The following is a 19,534-nucleotide window of genomic DNA, read 5'->3' on the forward strand; positions in this document are numbered from 1 at the left end:
TTAAACCATGAGTCAGTTCTTTCTTTCACTTTGCGCATGTTTGGGTAAAGTTTTTTTTTTAAAAAAGATTTATTTATTTATACATACAGAACTGTAGTACAGGCCAAAGGTGCAGGGCGGTGAGAGGATTCACCAAAGACAGAGTGGGAAGCAGAACAGGTATTCTGATGAAGTACACTGCTGAGGGGAGCAGCAGGCAAGACAGGAGAGGTCTGCCATATTATGTGGGCCACCTGTGCAGCGAATGGGGATCGAACTCATGTGGAAGTGGCTTTAACTTCTTATGCTGTGCTTTAACCCGCTGCACCACCAGGAAGGGACTGAGTAAAATTTTAACAAGCTTCCTTACAGACTGATATCCTTGGGTTTCCCTCCAAATCTAACAGTCAGCTGTTCAAAGAAGGATAAGGATGTATGTGCCAGGAAGGGACTTTGAAAGAATGAGAATGACAAAGTTTGCTTGACCTAAATACCCTTCATTTAGTATTTTTAGATAAGATTTTGATATATAAAACTCCATCCTGTGAATATATACTAAATGTATTTAACTATTTTCATAGTGCGGAAGGGTTAGGTTTCTAGTTTTCAAAATTCTAAATACCTTTGAGAAGAACAGCCTTCCAATTTGCCTGAGTCTCACACAAAATCTGCTTGAATTACTTAAAGTAAAATAATAGACCAGAGGTGACAGAACCTTGATAAAGAGTTTACAAAACATTTTAAAAGGGTCTGATGATATTAAAAAAGGAAAGCCAGGGTTTGACCTTTACTTTCTAGTAACTGCAGGAAAAACTATACTCATCCCAGAAATACTTAATTAGATTAAATTCTTCCACTTAGGAGATGCTCTCTTGTAATACATTTACATGATTTGCATTTTAGAAAGTCAAGTGGTGAGGAAGATTACCAGACAGAATGCATGTTTTGAGTGGGGGAAAATACACTGGGGACAGAACTGAGTCAGAAAGTATTGTGCACTTAAGAATTAGAAAAGCCCAAAATGAGATTTAAACTAGGCAAATTCATGCCTTATCCTTTTTTTTTTTTAAATTTATATGAATACAAGAACTGGGGTATAGGCCAGAGGTGCAGGGGTGAGAGGATTCACCAGAGATAGAATGGGGAGCAGAACAAATGGGGCTTGACTGAAATACACTGCTGAGGCAAGACAGAAAAGGTCTGCTGCACCTTGTGGGTCACCTCCCTAGCCGGGGATAGTCTAGTACTGTAGTGGCCTCTATAGCTTCACAGGCACTTTAACTGTGCCTCCAGGGAGGCCCTCATCCCTTATCCTGAAAAGCTGAATGCCTAACACTATATGCAGCTTAATCTTCACATACATATTTGGGTATTTCTTCTAAGTGAGAACTGATTAGATAGATGGCTGCCACCTTGTTATCTACATAAATATGCCAGGGTTAATAGTCAGATGTTAACTAGCCATTTCCCTATGGTTAAGACATTTTTTCTTTCACATTTTTGTTAGCTGGATGATGTAGCATCTTTGTGGGCTCCTTTTTAGAAAGTCATACCATTGAAACATAGTCCCACATAGTCCCTAAAATGAAACAGTTGATTAAAAGATAATGTTTGGCCTTGCCTCGTAGGTTGTATGTTATTGTACTCGGTCGAAGGGTATTTCCTCTGCACACTTGTCCTGCTGTCTCTTCCAGCTTTCCTTAGGAAGACGGGGTCTTCACTTTCCATACTCCCCCAAAGTGGAAATGGCTCAGAGCTGAGCACAGAGTAAAAAAACCAGATATATGTTAATGGGTTAAACTTCATGTACCCGTAGGACACCCCTTCATAGTTTTCTCTCAAGTCTTTGCCATTCTTTTCTGCATCTACCGTCTTATCGGAAATTGTCCATTTCAGGTAAGGTAATTTTGGACAGAAGTGTGCTCTCGTGTCCCACTAAGGCATTTATTTGCCGGCTGCGGTTTGCCGAGGCCGGATCAAGGCAGTCACCGCCGCCTGAGCTTAAACCAGCTGCCTCAGGAAGGCGAAGTTTTCTCTTAGAAATTCTACGTGAAATCGGGCAGAGGCTGAGGATAACGGAACCGGTGTTTCGCCGTGTGCGCCGCAGGCATTCAGCAACCGAGCGACGGCGCCCGGGAACGGTGCACACGCACAAACTCAGGTTAAACACTGTATCCTCCCGGCCCGGAAGGTTAAGACAGGTACGAAGCCCACCTGGGAAGGAAGCTTCTACCGGCTGTGCTGAGCCGCTCTGGGGAAGGTCCATCTCTCCACCTCAGGGTGAAGGCCGGGGGCGGACCACCAGCTCGCGCGAGTGCGCGCGGGTCCGCAGCCGCAGCGCTGAGAGACCCGCCCGCCCGGCGTTCCGAAGGCGCAGGGGCGGGGCCAGCGAGTGGGCGTGTCCGTAGGCGGGGCATGTAGAACGTCACCCCTGACGTAGCCGCCCAACCGGGCCGCCGCCGCCGCGGCCGCCGCCGAACCGGGGGGCGGGAGTTGGGGGCTCTGGGGGCGAGCGCTAAGATGGCCGCTCGGGCTCAGGCTGGTGAGTGTGCGTGAGGGGCGCGTGAGGCTGCGGCGGTTGACTGAGCGAGGCTCCCTGCGGGAGTGGAGGTCCGACGGGAGCCCCTGGACCCGAAGGCACCTGGCGGCGTTTTCCTGCCGCCTAGGGTGCAGGAGGAGGGTCCCCAGGAAGGGAGTGGGGGCTGCGAACGGGCTGCGGGCAGCGAGCCGAGGGGCGCGCGGAGGCGGCGGCGGCAACAGCGGCGGCGGGTCCGGCGAATTTAGAATTGGCGCCTCTGGGAACTTTCGGTGGGTCGTGCGATGCCCTGGCCGGTGTCCTGCTGCCGGGCTACCCGCTAACACGCGGAGATGCTGCGAGGAGCCGCGTCTGCCGGCGCTGGGTGCTCGGCGTAGGCGCTCTGCCCTGGGCGGGATGGAGGACGAGTTGGGAGAAGGGGCGAAATCGGGGAGCTTGGGATGCAAAGGGAAACCCGCGTTCCGAGCGTGAAGGGGACGTGCTTGCGAATCTGTTCGCGAATCTGGTGCGGGCTGGGGCGCTCTGCGGAGCTGGCATCGTCCAGATAAAACCACGTTCTAACACCGGCTCGGATTGCCGCTAAGTGATGCGCAAAGCCTCTGGGATGCTTTGGAAGGGCGAGTCTATTGATAAGTCCGTTTAAAAGGAATGTCTTGGTGCCCCTCCATCGATCGGGTCCCAGCACCTGCTGCCGCTTAGAGATACGGTTTTTGAATACCAGCTTCCTAAAACATTTCCACTGGCCCTCGAGAAAGGAATGCTAAAAGGCTAAAAAAAACTCTTTGGGGTGGGGGTTGGGGGGGGCAGACGAAAAGTGTCACCATAAGAGGATAAAAAAAAAGACTGCTCATTTTTTAATGTCGAAGAGGTGATAGAACGACATCCCCCCGTCCCTCGTTTAAAAAAAAAAAAGTGAAATGTAATTGTTACAACTGCAATTTTGAGCTGTTATAAATTCTACTGGTAACTGGATAATTTCTTGCAGTTTTAATTTAGGAAGTAAGACAAATTTGCCACTATTGAGACAGTCGAGTTTTCGGCCAGCGACCACCCCCTCCCCACTTTTAAACCTTAATGATCATAGCTTGTAAGTAACGGGGTGGTGAAATTTGCATGGAAATACGACTTCCAGGCCCGGCACTTGAATTCCTTATTATCTGTTAAGTAGCTGCAAGGGGGGTAGAAGTAGGGGGTGGTAACATTGTGCCAGGAATTCCATTTTGAGTTGTCTTCAAAACCAGCATTCCGTGTAAACAAGGAAAAAGAATTGGCAGTTTACTGAGCTCGAATTCGGAAAGCCAAACATGTCTTAAGTACATGTTTGTGTAATTTTTCATAACTTCAATGAAATTCAACACTCAGTTCTCTTAAAAGAGACGAAAACTTTGTATTCTTGGAACTCTAGTCGTTTTAGCCTTGATTTAGAATTTTGAGGTATTTAAAAGACATTTTAGTTCCTTAACTACCACTCCGATTTCTCTAACTTCTTGTTTCTGAGTCATTCATTTCTGCAGTGGGTGACAGATTTTTTTAACCTAGTATTGATCACTATCCCTACTGAAATTTAGAAGGTACTCTTAAACAGCTCAGGGCAGACAGAGTCGGAAGTTGAAATGTTTTAGCTGGCGTGGCTGTGTATTAGTTGTTTTTTATCCAAAATATTAATGGTCACAGATTTTTTTTAAGGAAAAAAATTTAAGTACTAATAGAGTAGTTCTTTCATATAATATACAATGGTAAAATTTTGGGGATATATTTAGGTTGAATATATGGAAAATATTGTTTCAATCTAATTTTCTTTAGCACCCCTACTTTGCTCGCATTTTGTACCACAAAAGAAAGGGGTAAAGTAGCGCATATGCCCTTTACCACACTTCCTCTACACTCTTGAATCTTACTGAGTTTATACCATTGATGGTACACAAAGAAGTTTCTGCTCATTGGGTTGTGAGGGCAGAGTCTGCCTGTATTTTATTTATATCCCGAGCACCTGGCTAACTGCTTACATGCGGGTGGGGGGATGATCCTTAAGGTCCTTAAATATTCGTTGAATTGGATTTTTGAATAGTACAGAATAGTATAGGAATAATATTGAATAGTATAGGAAAAAAAAAACCGCTGAAGATTTTCTCCTTTTTGCAATGTTAGAACAAACGTGGTTGCCAGATTCTGATGGAGTTGTCTGATTGAAAGAGGTTAGAAGAGACTGAAGCCTAATCAAACACATGCCCAGTCATTCTCTGGATCCAGTAATGTGAGGTAGTTTTGCCATTAGGCCCAACCTTAATATATGACAAATAACTAAAATATAAACGGATTCTATAAATACTGGCTTTCTGGCAAAAATTAAAATAATTCTCAGCATGCATTTGACTTTTCACAGCTCTTTCTGACATAAAATTTTACTATAAAAATTTATTTTTAATGGAGTGTTGTATGCCAAGGGAAAAATTGAATTTTCTAAGCATCCAAGAATGTATTTGTTAGGCCAATCATGAAGACTCTAGAATGATAGAATCTAGGCATTTTACACGTGGTATTTGAACTCAGTCTATTAGCCCCATAGTAGAATACTGTATTTTTGTGAATGTTTTCCTCATTGTTATGAATTTAACTGGTGGAGTAGAAGTATAGTAGTTTGACTTAAGGGAAAATATTTTGCCTATGAATGAAATACTTGTAAATAGTGATGAATGAGGAAACTAAGTAATGAAGAGTCAGAACATGATTTTTGAATAACTTTTCTTAGAAAATCAACTAGATTCAAACTCTGTGCTTCAAGAATGTTAGACATGAAATGAAGCAAGCCCAGAAGAAAATGGTATCCTTTTTTGTTTCAAGTGAGGTCAGGGTAGTTGCAGATTCTATATCTTTTAGAGGAAGAAAGAATAGCCAGGGCCTTTCTAGGGATATAAAGGAACGGGAATACATCATGATTGACGAGGAGAGGTGCCAAAGCACAAAACAGGCATAATAGCATACCTAAGAGGGAGCTGGGGTGTTTGAGAGCCCATTGTGTTCATTTACTCAATAATTTGTTCTTTCAAAAATATTGAACCCTTTCTATGTGTACCAGGCAATATGCTTGACCCTTGACATTTTACAGACAGCTCTTGAGAGGACAGAGTACTATGGTGGGTCCATGAAAGGAGTGGAAAATTGAAAACGGTTCCTAAGGAACGGGTAGGGTTTGCCCTAATTACTTAATGGATAAAGTTATTTTCATTCTTAGCCAAATGCATGCAAAGATTATCTTGGTTAGTTATTCCTAAGGCCTATTTCCTCCTATCTTTTATTATGGAAAATAGCAAATCATTCTTCTGTTAGCCCGTATAGGATCAGTCTAGGTTATTTGGTACTATTAAAAGAAAAAATAAGTTTTGTTACAAAAATTATCTTTGCTAAAATAAGGATCCAACATATGCCTGCTCTTTAATAACCATCCCTCTGTGGGGTCTCAAGAGGATTTTCTTTAATGGGATAAAGATATTTATTGTGACATAATTTTATTTAAATAATTACTTTATGCTCACTGTGTTCTTGAAGTAATTGTGTATTATATGTATATATACACATACATACATACATAATGTTTCCTATGAAACAATTGTTCATATCCCAGTTTTGAAAAGTTTTAAAAATCAGACTTAGTCACCATATGGTCACATATATAAAAACATTTTAACAAAAGATGTCTGGAAGTGGTTAGCTGTTAAGAGGGGACAAGTATATATTGTTCCACAAATTGGAAGGCTCTTAATGTTCCTTGCCAAGCAGTTTAGATTTATCTTGTAGTCTTTTAAGACTATGAAATAATCTTACAATAATTGTAAAATTGCATAAAAAACACCAGTAGTTATATCAAATGTATATGTTATGTGATGACTATTCATTAATTATAAAAAAAGAAGTTTAATAGAACATAATGGTGTTATTTTAGTATCAACTCAGGTTTTTAAATATTGATTAGTTTTTCTTATGTGTATTAGCCATTTCTGTCATTCTGTGATACCTTTCTAAATAGTAATTTGGCTATTTTTTTGTGTTTTTTCATATTCCAGACTTTAATAAAAAGCCTTTTTATTATTTTTGAGATCACATTGGCTTCCAACACTGTATGATTCAGAAGAATAAGCTCATACCTGTTCAGGTGCCTGTTACATTTTTTAAAAAGATTTATTTTATAAAGATTTATTTTATTTGCTTATACATACAAGAGCTGGGATGTAGGTCAGAGGTACAGGGGTGAGGGTGTGTGTGTGTGTGTGTGTGTGTGTGTGTGTGTGTGTGTGTGTGTGTGTGTGTGTGAGAGAGAGAGAGAGAGAGGATTCGCCAGAGACGAGTGGAGTGGAGAGCAGAATTGGTGAACTAACTGAAATACACTGCTTAGGGGAGCAGTGGGCTAGACTGGAAAGCTTTAGCTTCTTGGGGGTGGGAGGAATGAAGCTCGTGCTCCAGTAGGAGCTTGCCCATAGCTTCACAGTACTGAAACTTACCTACCCCCTTGCACCACCAGGGAGGCCCAAAGATACTTAACTTTCACCAAGTCAAATGCAGTTATTTCCTTATATTAGAGATCAACTGAGAGAACTTTTAAACATGAAAATGCTTGCTCCATTATATGGCATGAGCAGTAAATATAGCTTTGATGTTTTTCTTTGGGGGGAAAAAATTGTTGTCCAGAAGCAGTGAAGAATGACAATAAGAAGCCTCACACTATTTATAGAGCAGAAAGTTAACTATATTAGAAAGTTATAGCATAGGCCCTCCTTGGTGGTGCAACCGGTTAAAGCGCAGGACTGCAAGCTAGCCACAGCCACTTGAGCACGAGTTGAAGCCCCCCATCCTGGAGGGGGATCCACATGGGATCCACATGGCACAGCAGACCTCTCCTGTCTCACCGGCTGCTTAGTCAATCTGCCTGTTCTGCTCCCCACTGTCTCTAGTGAATCCTCTCACCACCCCTGTACCTCTGGCCTGTACCTCTGTTCTGTATGCATAAAATAAACAAATCTTTAAGAAAAATACAGTATAAATTATTTTAACAGTTCTAATTTTAATCTATATCTCAGATTAAAGTATGTTGACTATTTGTATGGTTTTATAATATATAGGTACAGGTAGATTTTATCAGAATCTATATGAGGGGATGCAAAAATATTTTCTCTCTCTTGTAACTGATTATATTGCCAGAAGTCACTAATCAACCTGCTGGAGCCAGACTTCATACACAGCTCAGCAGTGGATTAGCAAATGAAAAGAAGTGCTCTGAACCCAGTAGAGGAAAATAGGAAGTGCAGGAATATACTCCCATCCCCCTTCCTTTTCCTCCAAGCTTTTAGATCTTTGCGTGAGGAGGCCCCTTTAGGGGTACCCTAGTAACTGCTTCTGCGCTTCATTTGGCTTCAGGCCGCAGAGCAAACTGGAGATGCTGGGGCAGTGGCTGGGCTCTCGAGCAACTGCCCTTCCCGTGGTCGCTCACCCCCTACTGGTTTCTTTCATAAGGAGACAGGGGAAGGGGGCCCCTGCTCTAAAATATTAATCTCATGATCTGTCATTCTACCATTCTGGTTTCCCTTTTTGGATTTTTAAAAAGATTTTATCTTTGAGGGATACCCTTTTAAAATGCAAATACCCCTGGGAGAGGTCAGACCTTAGTTCTCAGCTAACATTTTAATTATAAGTTCGCACCTTAGTTGGACTTAATATACATTTAGCTAAGAAACAACCCCTAGCTAAAAGTGATTATACTAAAAGGAACCTAACGTTTATTATAATATTAGTAGTAACATTATTAGTTTGATTATGGGCAGCTGAGATTTACTGAGGGTGATTTTCTTACATGCCAGGAATTGTTCTAAGTGCTTTACAAATATAAATTTTGAAGTTTCCTAACAATCCTGTTGGTATTATTACCACTGCTATTTTACAGGTAAGAAAACTGAGGTATGTAGAGCATAAAGTGTTGAGATCAAGTGCTAAACTAGGGCATTTGCATTCCAGAGTATGTCCTCTCACCATTTTGCTATGAAACCTCCCCCATTATTTGATCATAGGTTCACACTTTGCACCATTTTGCATCAAATGGAGAATCATACTGTTCAATTATAGGCTACTTCCTGTTGAAGGTCAAGGACCTTTTCATCAATTTATTGATGAGGATCATATTCCCCTAGTATTAATAGTACAGCTGACTTCCAATCAGCTAGTCTCGGTAGGAAAATTCTTTGTAACCAAGGAAATGTATTTGCAGAATAGAGAAGGGAGTAAAGATGCCAGTGTATGACTTAGCACAGAGCACCATTTTTCCCATTTAAAACTGATTTTATTATACAAGTGACATGTCATTACTTTTGTATTTTTGAATATTATAATATGGATAGAGAAAAGGAAAATAAGATAATTTGCCTTTCCACGACCCAGAGGTAACCCCAGAATAAATTGTTTATATATTTATATTCTCTCTCGGTTTAAAATGTCAGAATGAAATTATTTTCCTTGAATGTAAATTAATGTCATTTCCTATTTTTCTGTACAAGAAGTTGAATGACTATTGTCTGATATGCTGAAACAAATGTCTAAATCACCTCTTTGTTCTTCGTGTTATCCTTTTAAAATAAAAAATACGTAGGAGAACCCCAGATTCTTCTCCTTTTTTCCATTCTGAATCACTTCTTTCCACCAATACTTACTAAACATCATTTATCTCTTTCCCCACCATTAAGCACAGTTCTACCTCTGTCCTCATCTTTGCTTCAGCACTGCAACAGCTTTAATTTCCTTGTAATGTCTGCACTAGTATAGAGTCTCAACCTGTCATCCTTCCTCAATCTGCCATTGAAATCCCTCAATAACATACTGAATATATCACCATGTCATTCTCTACAGAATTTTTCAGTGATTTTTTTTTTTTAAGATTTATTTACTTACACACACAGAACTGGGTACAGGCCAGAGGTGCAGGGGTGATGAAAGAATTCACTAGAGACAGAGTGGGGAGCAGAACAGGCAGATGTAATGAAAATACACTGCTGAGGGGAGCAGTGAGTGAGACAAGGAGAGGTTTGCTGCGCCATGTGGGTTACCTCGCTGGCCAGAAATAGAACTGGTGCTGAAGCAGCTGCAGCTAGCTTCACAGTGATGTGTCTTAACTGGTTGCACCACCAGGGAGTGCCCTCCAGCCCCAATTTTTAAGAGAAAGTATAGTTTTAAAACTGCTCTTAGCATGAGCTTAATCCCCCAGCCAAGGAGCTACCCACATGGCACAGCTGACCTTTCCTGTCTCACCTGCTGCCCCCCTCAGCAATGTATTTCAGTAAATCCACCTGTTTTGCTTCCCACTCTGTCTCTGGTGAATCCTTTCACTCTCCTTCCCCCCCTTATCTGGCCTGCACCCCAGCTTTTGTACGCATAAATAAATAAAAAGAAAACTGTCAGATGGGTGAATTGTATGCACAGCCACTGAAAAGTGTCAGTCCCCAGTCTCCACCACTAGATGGTAGTAGAAAATTAAAAACAAAACTTTTAAAGCGACTCCTCCCCTCCAACTCCACCTTTCAGAGAAAGGAAGGTGAAATGTGTATGTATCCTTTCAATGCACGGTGAGACTAGAGTAGTCTAGAACAAGAGAAAAGGGAGAAATGTATTATGACAAGCAGCCCAGAAATTGGAAGAAAAGGTAGTGAATTTATAAAATTCCTCCAGGAAGAATACCCTATTTATACTTCTTAAAGATTTATTTATTTGTGCATATAACAAATGCAGTATAGGTCAGAGGTGTGCGTGGAGGGGGGGGTGGAGGTTTCACCAGAGACAGAGTGGGGAGCAGAACGGATAGATTGACTGAAACACACAGCTGAGGGGAGCAGTGAGCAAGACAGGAGAGGTTTGCTGTGCCATGTGGGTCACCTCCCTACCTGGGGAATGAACTGGTGCAGCAGTGACTGGGGATAGTTTCACAGTACTGAGACTCGACCTCTTGTATTAAAAATTGGTGTTCTGCTTAGTTTTCAGATGCTTCAAGTGTCATGAACAGAGAGTTGTTTGGATTATGTACGTCTCCGATAGACTAAGTAAATTATAACAATGGATAAATGCAAACACATTGGGGAGTTGCAGCTTGCTCAAGATCATTCCATCCTCAACCCGCAGAAGTGGCATTGTGTAGACTGCAATACAACTGAGTCGATATGGGCTTGCCTGAGTTGTTCCTATGTTGCCTGTGGAAGGTACATTGAAGAACATGCACTCAAGCACTTTCAAGAAAGCAGTCATCCTGTTGCCTTTGAGGTGAACGAGATGTATGTTTTTTGTTACCTTTGTGATGATTATGTTCTTAATGATAACACAGCTGGAGACCTGAAGTTACTACGAAACACGTTAAGTGCAATCAAAAGTCAAAATTATCACTGCACCACTCGTAGTGGAAAAATTTTAAGGTCTGTGGGTATGAGTGATGATCCTTGTTTCTTACACGATGGCTCCCAATCTCTGCTTCAAAATGCAGATCAAATGCATACTGCTCTTTGGCACAGGAGGAGGATACTAATGGGTAAAATCTTCCGAATTTGGTTTGAACAGTCACCCATTGGAAGAAAAAGGCTGGAAGAACAATTTCAGGAAAAAATAGCAAAAAGAGAAGTGAAGAAAAGACGCCAAGAATTAGAGAATCAAGTCAAAGCAGAACTGGAAAGGATGCCTCCAAGAAAGAGTTTACGTTTGCAAAGTCCAGTGCCATCTGCTACTATCGAAATAGTTCCTGCTCACATACCACTCCAAACCCTAGCATCAGCAGCAAAAGATAAAATAGTGTCTACCTCAGAAGATGTCAGATTAAAAAAAGCCAGTGATTCCTCAGTTCAGCGAAGGCCAATAGTAACGCCTGGTGTAACAGGATTGAGAAATCTGGGTAATACTTGCTATATGAATTCTGTCCTTCAAGTGTTGAGTCATTTACTTATTTTTCGACAATGTTTTTTAAAACTAGACCTGAACCAATGGCTAGCCGTGACAGCCAGTGATAAGACAAGATCATCTTATAAGCATCCACCAATCACAGACGCTGTATATCAAATGAATGAGTGCCAAGAAAAAGATACAGGCTCTGTTCGCTCCAGACACCCCAATTTTTCATCAGGACTTAGTGGTGGGGCTTCAAAGAGCAGAAAAATGGAACTTATTCAACCAAGGGAGCCAAGTTCACAGTACATTTCTCTCTGTCATGAATTGCACATTTTGTTCCAAGTCATGTGGTCTGGAAAGTGGGCCTTAGTCTCACCATTCGCTATGCTACACTCAGTATGGAGACTAATTCCTGCTTTTCGTGGTTATGGACAACAAGATGCTCAGGAATTTCTTTGTGAACTTTTGGATAAAATACAAGATGAACTAGAGACAACTGGTACCAGGTTACCAGCTCTTATTCCCACTTCTCAGCGGAAACTTATTAAACAGGTTCTGAATGTTGTGAATAACATCTTCCATGGGCAACTTCTTAGTCAGGTATGACTTTTTAAAAGAATCTTATTTTCATTTTGACTTATTAGAGTGATATCCCAGAAGTGCATGGTCCTCATATATCCAGTGTGTTAGCACGAGTGCCATTTTCTCATCAAAGTAAGATAGCATTTTGTCTGATTTACTCATTTCCTTCATTTTATTTTTATTTTTTTATTTTTTTGGTGGAGAGAAGGGATCAGGAAACAGAGGCTCTTAGTTTAATATCACATTCATTTTTCTGAGGGGACAAGGAGTGTTTCATCCCGGAGGGAATAGATTTGAAAATGCTGCTGTGCGTGGAGTGGGTTGATTCACAGAGTAATTTAAGGAACATCCATAGAGAATTTGTTATCAAACCAAAGTGGGGATGGTCTGAAAACTTGCACAAGTAGGTAGGGAAATTTTAAGGTAAGTAGTTGTGATTTTATCTAGAATATTCCTAAATGGTTTTAAATACAGCTTTTAAAAACAGCTGTGATGTTTCAAACATAATTCTTCATAGGGAAATTATATTTTCCAGAAATTTTTGAGGAAATTACATGTTTCAGAAGTATAAAGATTCTGCATTCTACCAATGAGCAAGTAAGAGTTGTGCTTCATGTTTTGCATGTGATGTTATTGTTCCTGTCATTTCTTATGCAGAAACTTAAAATACACTCATAAATAAAAATAATGCATAGCCATAGAAAGTCTATACAGTTAATCTATGCTAAAGAAAAGAAAAATCTTCACCAAATACCATAACCCCACAACCCACATATAAAAATATAATATTTTGGTATTTTTCCTTTCAGTCCTTTTTATTTTTTTCTATGTATTTATCCATATTTCCCTCCTAATTATGTGATCCCACTAATTATGTGATCTCCCCTAATTACCATCCTCTTTTTTAAATTTAATAACAAGGATTTTTTCATAGTCATTAAAAGTATTTGATTATATCCTCTTCCCAACATTTCAGTGGCTACCCTATGTGTATGACTTTACCACTTCCCCATTGTTAACTTGTAGCTTTCAATTTTTCCACTAAAATGTCACATTCAAGTAGTAACATTTTTTCTAATGATTTCCTTTAGCATTGTAGAATTACTTTGTCAATGAATAGGGCTTTTGATGCATGGTGACAAATTTCTTTCCAGAAATTAGTCCTTTTATATTGTGAACATTGTTGTGAGAGTGACTAGGTACTTGTTTTTTCATTTACTAATGAATTTTGAGATTATTAAAGATCCTTGTGCCAGCTTTTTGCTCTCTTGTTTTTCAGCATATAATAAAATTCTAAGGAAATTGCTTATCTTAGGAGTTTTAGATGGGCTGGGCTTGCTTTTTTCTCTTTAATTCAAGAAACTGTTCTTTAAAAAAGTCAGACCCGGGCTCTACTGGGTGCCTAGAGTAAACACCTCCGTATTGTCTTCATGTCCATTTGTTATATATACACTTTGTATTAGAACTGGTTTCTCATTTTTTGCCTGTTTCAGGAATGTAGCCTATATGAAAAGGCCTGGCGGTAGTTCACCTCACATGTGGACTGCAGGTCCTGTAGAGTCTGTCTTCAATTCTGTGCTGTTTATTGACATTAAATCCTGCTGATTAGTTCCCTGAGGCCACTTGTCCCTTTCCAGTTACTGTTTTCCTTTGTACATTGTTGTAAATGCCTCCATACCCTTTGATTCATATATTTTGTAAGGATTGAATGTAGTGATCATTACTCTAAGTGGGAATATGACATTGCATTTATTGTCTTTTGCAATTAGCAGTAGACAAGGTTATAAAATCTGTTTTTTTAAAAAAAATGGATGGTGGAATATATAGCAGAAAGCCAAGCTTGTATGTAACAGTAGAGAATTACAGTAAAAGGAGTGAAAAAAAATTTGCTGGTAAGAGGTTTTAGGGATTTGGGGACAAAAATCAGTAAACATGAATGGAAAAGGTGGAGAACTTCACGTCTAATAACCTAGACATATTAAATTAAAGGCATTTAAGTGCACATCATATATTTATATGTATAACACACACTACATATAATTAAATGAGTTCCCAGTAGTTTTTTACTTCAATTCAGATTTGACTAGTGCCCTTAGGACTTTCTAAATATATGTCTACCAGTGCATAAAGTGTTTTTTGTTTTGTTTTTTAAGACTTATTTATGCATTCAAGAATTTGGGGTACAGGACAGAGGTGGGGGGTGAGAGGATTTCCCAGAGACAGTGGGGAGCAAAACAGGAGGATCTACTGAAATACATTATCTCCCCTTGGTCACCTTTTGGTCACCTCCCTGGCTAGGGATTGAACTTGTGCTACAGTGGCTGAGGATAGCTTCATAGTGCTGTGCTCTAATCCATTGTGCCACCAGGGAGGGCCCCATAAAGTGTTTCAATAGTCTTTTGGAAAGAAAAATTTAAATAATAAAAATTCCTAGAAAATAAAGCCAATTACTCAGAATTCTGGTGGTATATTTTCAGAAGGAAAGCTAGCTTATTAGTGGTAACCTCTCATGAAAGGAGTAAATGTTTGACATTAGGATTATAATCTGAGAACAACGATGTTTATTTGCAGGTTACATGTCTTGCATGTGACAACAAATCAAATACCATAGAACCTTTCTGGGACTTGTCACTGGAATTTCCAGAAAGATATCAATGCAGTGGAAAAGATAATGCTTCTCAGCCATGTCTGGTTACTGAAATGTTGGCCAAATTCACAGAAACTGAAGCTTTAGAAGGAAAAATCTACGTATGTGACCAGTGTAACTGTGAGTAGACACTGTATATTCACTTTGCTTTCCCAAGGTTAGCAAAGAGAAACACAAATAAGAGAAAGCTGAAATTACTTAGGTAATCATTATGAAAATAAACTTTTAAAATGAAATATATTTTTGGCTCAAAAAGAAATCAAACTAGATATTTCTACTATATAATTGACATCCATGAACTATATGTTTGTTCTGTCTTATTTATGACATTAAAATTTTTGATTACCAGCCAACTGTGGAAAGAAAAGATTAATAAAATAAATTTAATATGTAAGACAAAATAAAGTAGCAAAGGAGAATAGCAAAAGTACATTTCTTTAATTATTTATTTATGCATTCAAGAACTAGGGACAAGCCATAGGTGCAAGATGGTGAGAGGATTCACCAGAGACAGAGTGGGGAGCAGAACAGGCAGATCTACTGAAATACACTGCTGAAGGGAGCAGTGGGCATGTCAGAAGAGGTCTATTGTGCCACGTGGGTAGCCCCCTGGCCAGGGATTGAACTTGTGTTGCAGTGGCTGTGGATAGCTTCATAATGCTGCACTTTAACCTGTTGCACCACCAGGGAGGAGTGGGGAGAGTATGTTTTTGGAGAAATAATTAATTGGAATAGCCATATCCATTTTTAAATATCACAACATTATCATTGTGTTGCCTTTTTCCAGGATTATGTTAAACCATATACTTTTTTACATGTCTTTTTTACATGTCTGTTATCTTCTCTAGCTCACAAGGTGAGTTTAATGTTTCTTGAGAACAAGGCCATGCTTTATCCTAGCCTAGGACAATGCCCTTCTATAACACCAGTAGATATTTAATTGATGGTAAATGTCTAAGTGATTTCAAAAACTTACTCAGTTTTTCCTTGTATCCTTAAATTATGTTCTCATTCTGTCGTTGATATCACAGCAAAGCGTAGAAGGTTTTCCTCAAAACCGGTTGTACTCACAGAAGCTCAGAAACAGCTTATGATCTGCCACCTACCTCAGGTCCTCAGACTACATCTCAAAAGATTCAGGTTTGTAGTGTCAGCACTGCCAGCTGCCTGCCAAATGTGCCTTCTCACTTGATTGTTCCTTGTGTTCACAGTGCTCCGAAACTTTAATGTACGTGATAGATTAGATTCCAACACTCTACATTTGACTAGGAGATAACTTAATTTTTTTTAAATAAAAGGAATCATTCCTAGTCTTCACCAGCAGACACCATATTTAATAATTCATCTTCTGAGTAGCTGTTCAAGTCTCCTTATGATTTAGTATAGAAGGTCTAGCCTCATTTTAGGTGTAAAATTTTAATTGTAACTTACAACAATTCAAAGCAGTTTAAAAAAGAGAACATTGTGTAAGATGTTTGCAGATCTATTGGTTAGTCTCTTGGTTTCATTACCTGTATTAACTATGTTCTCTCAGGGGGTGTGAAGTTACTTTATGCGCTATGATTTTAAAAAAATACTAAGACCATATTTCTCATTCATGCTAGCTGCTAGGTTTTTTTTGTTTTTTTTTTTGTTTTTGTTTTTAATTAAAGGACTACATGGGCTTTTTAAAAATTTAAACATTACAGGAGGTAAAGTATAAGTATCTTTCTTCCTTTTAATGCTGCTTCCCAGAGATAATTACTGTTAAGTTTCATCTTGAAGCTGATAGAATTCCAGTCAGCAAGTATCTTGTGTTTGCTTCTTAATGCAAGCTGTTTTATATTGTTGAGAGCATATAAGTGGGCATGCACAGAAATAATGGTGAAACAGAAGTACAAAGTATCTCAAACTGATAAAGTGATTTGTCAGAGATTTGGAAGGTATTAATTAATACTTACATGTGCCTAAAACCTCTCCATGGCACAGCAAAGTTTGTATTCAAGTCTCAGTTCACATGTCAGCTCTTTAGAAAGGTCCTGTCCATTCTATTTAAAAGAAGCACCACTCCACCCCACAGTATTATATTACCTTATGTTTACTTAATGTCAGACATCATTCTCTGTAATTAGTAGTTTACTTCTCTCCAACTGCTAGTAGATAGAAACTCAGTAATGAGGTATCTTGTCTTTTTTGTCCCTGTACCCCAAGACCAGAATAGCTCTTCATATAGTAGGTAGCCAAGAACATATATTAAGTGGACAAATAGTGTGTTCAAGGAGGAACACTTTAGGGAGCTGGGACTCGTCCAGCAGATGATGTAACGTTCATCCTATACCATTTTACATTGTACTAATAAGCATTTTCCCATTTTTCTCCTTCATAAAGTCTGTCTACATTCCCTTCTCACTTTCTCAAGTTGCTATTTGTTCTAACTTCATGTTTCAGTACAGTAATACTATATTTGCATCTATGCCTGCTTTTGTATCTCTTAAAAGAGATTATCATGATCCCTCTGACCCTCCCCCCCTTAGCACCTGTCCATACTATGTGTATAGTATTGCTTGTCATGCTTAATTAGATGCACAAATTGAGATAATGATAGCAGCAAGAGCATTGAGTTCTGGCACTAATGGGTGTTGTGTTCACACTCACAGAGGGTCACAGCATCTAAAGAACACAGCTTTTCTCAACACCTGACGAAGAAGGGTCCAGATTATGTCTCAAGGACAAATTTTAGCTTCAGGGATACCTTCCTCATGTTGTTCTATGACAGAATTAAAACCTTGGGTGCCTTGAATTTGTCTGTTAGAAGAGGGGAAATGCCATAGGGTTATAATTTTCTTTTCTAAAAGTTAATTTTCTTCCTATCTAACTATAGAAGAGTGATTACTTTAAAATCTGACACTACCTGTTTGGTAAAAAAGCCTAAACAAAATTCCTCCACTTATAGCAAACTACAGCACTGAAGATTTTATATTTATATTATTATGTGATACTTGTATGCTGTGCTCATTGACAGTCTTAACCTAGAACGTTTTTATTTTCTTTTGATTTTGTGATTAATTTTACCCTGATTTGTTCACAGGTGGTCTGGACGTAATAACCGAGAGAAGATTGGTGTTCATGTTGGCTTTGAAGAAATCTTAAATATGGAGCCCTATTGCTGCAGGGAATCCCTGAAATCCCTCAGGCCAGAATGTTTTATCTATGACTTATCTGCTGTAGTAATGCACCACGGGAAAGGCTTTGGCTCAGGACACTACACTGCCTACTGCTATAATTCTGAAGGAGGTACAGATCGGAAAAATTAGCTTATCTTGGGTTACACTTAGAAGCTGAAATTCAAGCTTTAATGATTTTTTAAATTGGCCACAAAATCATCTTAAGCAAAGAAGTGTTCTTTTTCAAGAATGTTTCCAGAATATTGTTAATAAAAATATTGAGGGTTTTGCAGGAAATGGAATACATTTTCTGTAGCATTTTAGTAGTTTTGACTATTAAGGTGCTGCAGAAGATAAAGATAATCTTGTTAATTCAGAAAGAGTGCTAGCTTTTCTAAGAGGCACATTTCTAAAAGCAGGTCCTATTTACTGTTTTAATTTTGTTAAATGGCATTTAATGAACTGGGAGATCATAGATATTTGGAATAAACATTTTGAGTTCAGGTTTGAACATATAAAATTTTCACTTACTGCCTCCATGGATATCCTTCTAGTACTTTACTGATAGTTAACACAAATGTTTTGTTCCACTTACTTTCTTTTTACCTCCTGTCTCATCCCTGCTGTCAACCCCCTAACCCTTTACAAAAACAAAACCAAAATGCAGACCCCAGTGATCCATTATGACAATTAACACTAAACTGTGAACACTTGTAAAATATTTGCTTTATAGGGTTAGCAGCAAAAGCATTAATTGGTAAGATTATGCCAGCAAAGATAAGTCTTGGGTGAATAAAGCAGTCTGTAACTACATATTACTTCAAGGGTAATGGTAGATGAGAAACACACTGCCTAAAGCTGTATTTCTCACAAAAGAAAATGAATTGACTAGATAATTACTTCAACAAAAGCTTAGTTGTCACTGAAACAAATGCATTTAAATTCATGCTTTGATTTAAACTAGAAATTTCTAAGATTTTAAAAAAATGAACATTAAGGTCTATTTTTTGTGCTTCACTCTAGGGTTCTGGGTACACTGCAATGATTCCAAGCTAAGCATGTGCACTATGGATGAAGTATGCAAAGCCCAAGCTTATATCTTGTTTTACACCCAACGAGTTACCAAGAATGGACATTCTAAACTCTTGCCTCCAGAACTCCTGTCTGGCAACCAACATCCTAGTGAAGAAGCTGATACCTCTTCTAATGAAATCCTTAGCTGATTCAAAAGACAGTGGGGCTTTCTTGTGATTTGTATATATACTGACTTATAATTTTAAAGGGCTGACTTATAATTTTAGCTTCATTGTTTTTTTTTTTTTTTACTTATGAATCAGTGCACACTATGTTTATATATTTTTGTATCTAACTACAGCAAAATTCTTTTTATGGAGACAAAGCATAAATACATGTATATTAACAGGTAATGAAACCTTTTTCAAGTACTTTGGTGTTTCCAATTTTTAGCATTTACCTCAGACTTGTGTTACCTCTTTTATATTTTGATGTCTTAATTGGCTCATATCATGAATTTGTGCAATCTTCTCCTGAAGTTCAGAATGCACCATTTTATACATTTCTTATTTATCTTTTATAGCTATTTTCTACATAAATTTTTATTAGATGGGAAAATAGACAATTTCTTTCATAATAGTCTTACCAAAAATAATAAGCATTTCAGGCCATTGAAGTTAAGCTACTACCCTGAAAGTGAAATATCAAGGTATCAGCTAAATACTTATCAAT

General features: G+C 38.9%; 1 protein-coding gene across 1 annotated transcript; it reads left to right on the forward strand.

Moving 5' to 3' along the window:
• The first annotated feature begins 2,439 nt into the window (after positions 1-2,439).
• On the forward strand, positions 2,440-19,425 carry USP44 (ubiquitin specific peptidase 44). The gene is made up of 6 exons (XM_004675800.1): positions 2,440-2,521; positions 10,522-12,016; positions 14,570-14,765; positions 15,677-15,785; positions 17,713-17,918; positions 18,812-19,425. Exons 2-6 carry the CDS (start codon positions 10,601-10,603, stop codon positions 19,009-19,011), a joined length of 2,127 nt encoding a protein of 708 aa, XP_004675857.1. The 5' UTR covers positions 2,440-2,521; positions 10,522-10,600; the 3' UTR covers positions 19,012-19,425.
• Positions 19,426-19,534: the final 109 nt, after the last annotated feature.

This window comes from Condylura cristata, unplaced genomic scaffold (assembly GCF_000260355.1).
Source record: "Condylura cristata isolate star-nosed mole 26May11 unplaced genomic scaffold, ConCri1.0 scaffold00004, whole genome shotgun sequence".
In the NCBI taxonomy this organism is placed as follows: Eukaryota; Metazoa; Chordata; class Mammalia; order Eulipotyphla; family Talpidae; genus Condylura; species Condylura cristata.

Coding starts and splice junctions, on each gene's coding strand:
- USP44 (XM_004675800.1), top strand. CDS start 10,601: ATGGATAAATGCAAACACATTGGGGAGTTGCAGCTTGCTCAAGATCAT. Junction 15,786..17,712: donor CTACATCTCAAAAGATTCAG/GTTTGTAGTGTC, acceptor ATTTGTTCACAG/GTGGTCTGGACGTAATAACC. Junction 17,919..18,811: donor CTGCTATAATTCTGAAGGAG/GTACAGATCGGA, acceptor GCTTCACTCTAG/GGTTCTGGGTACACTGCAAT.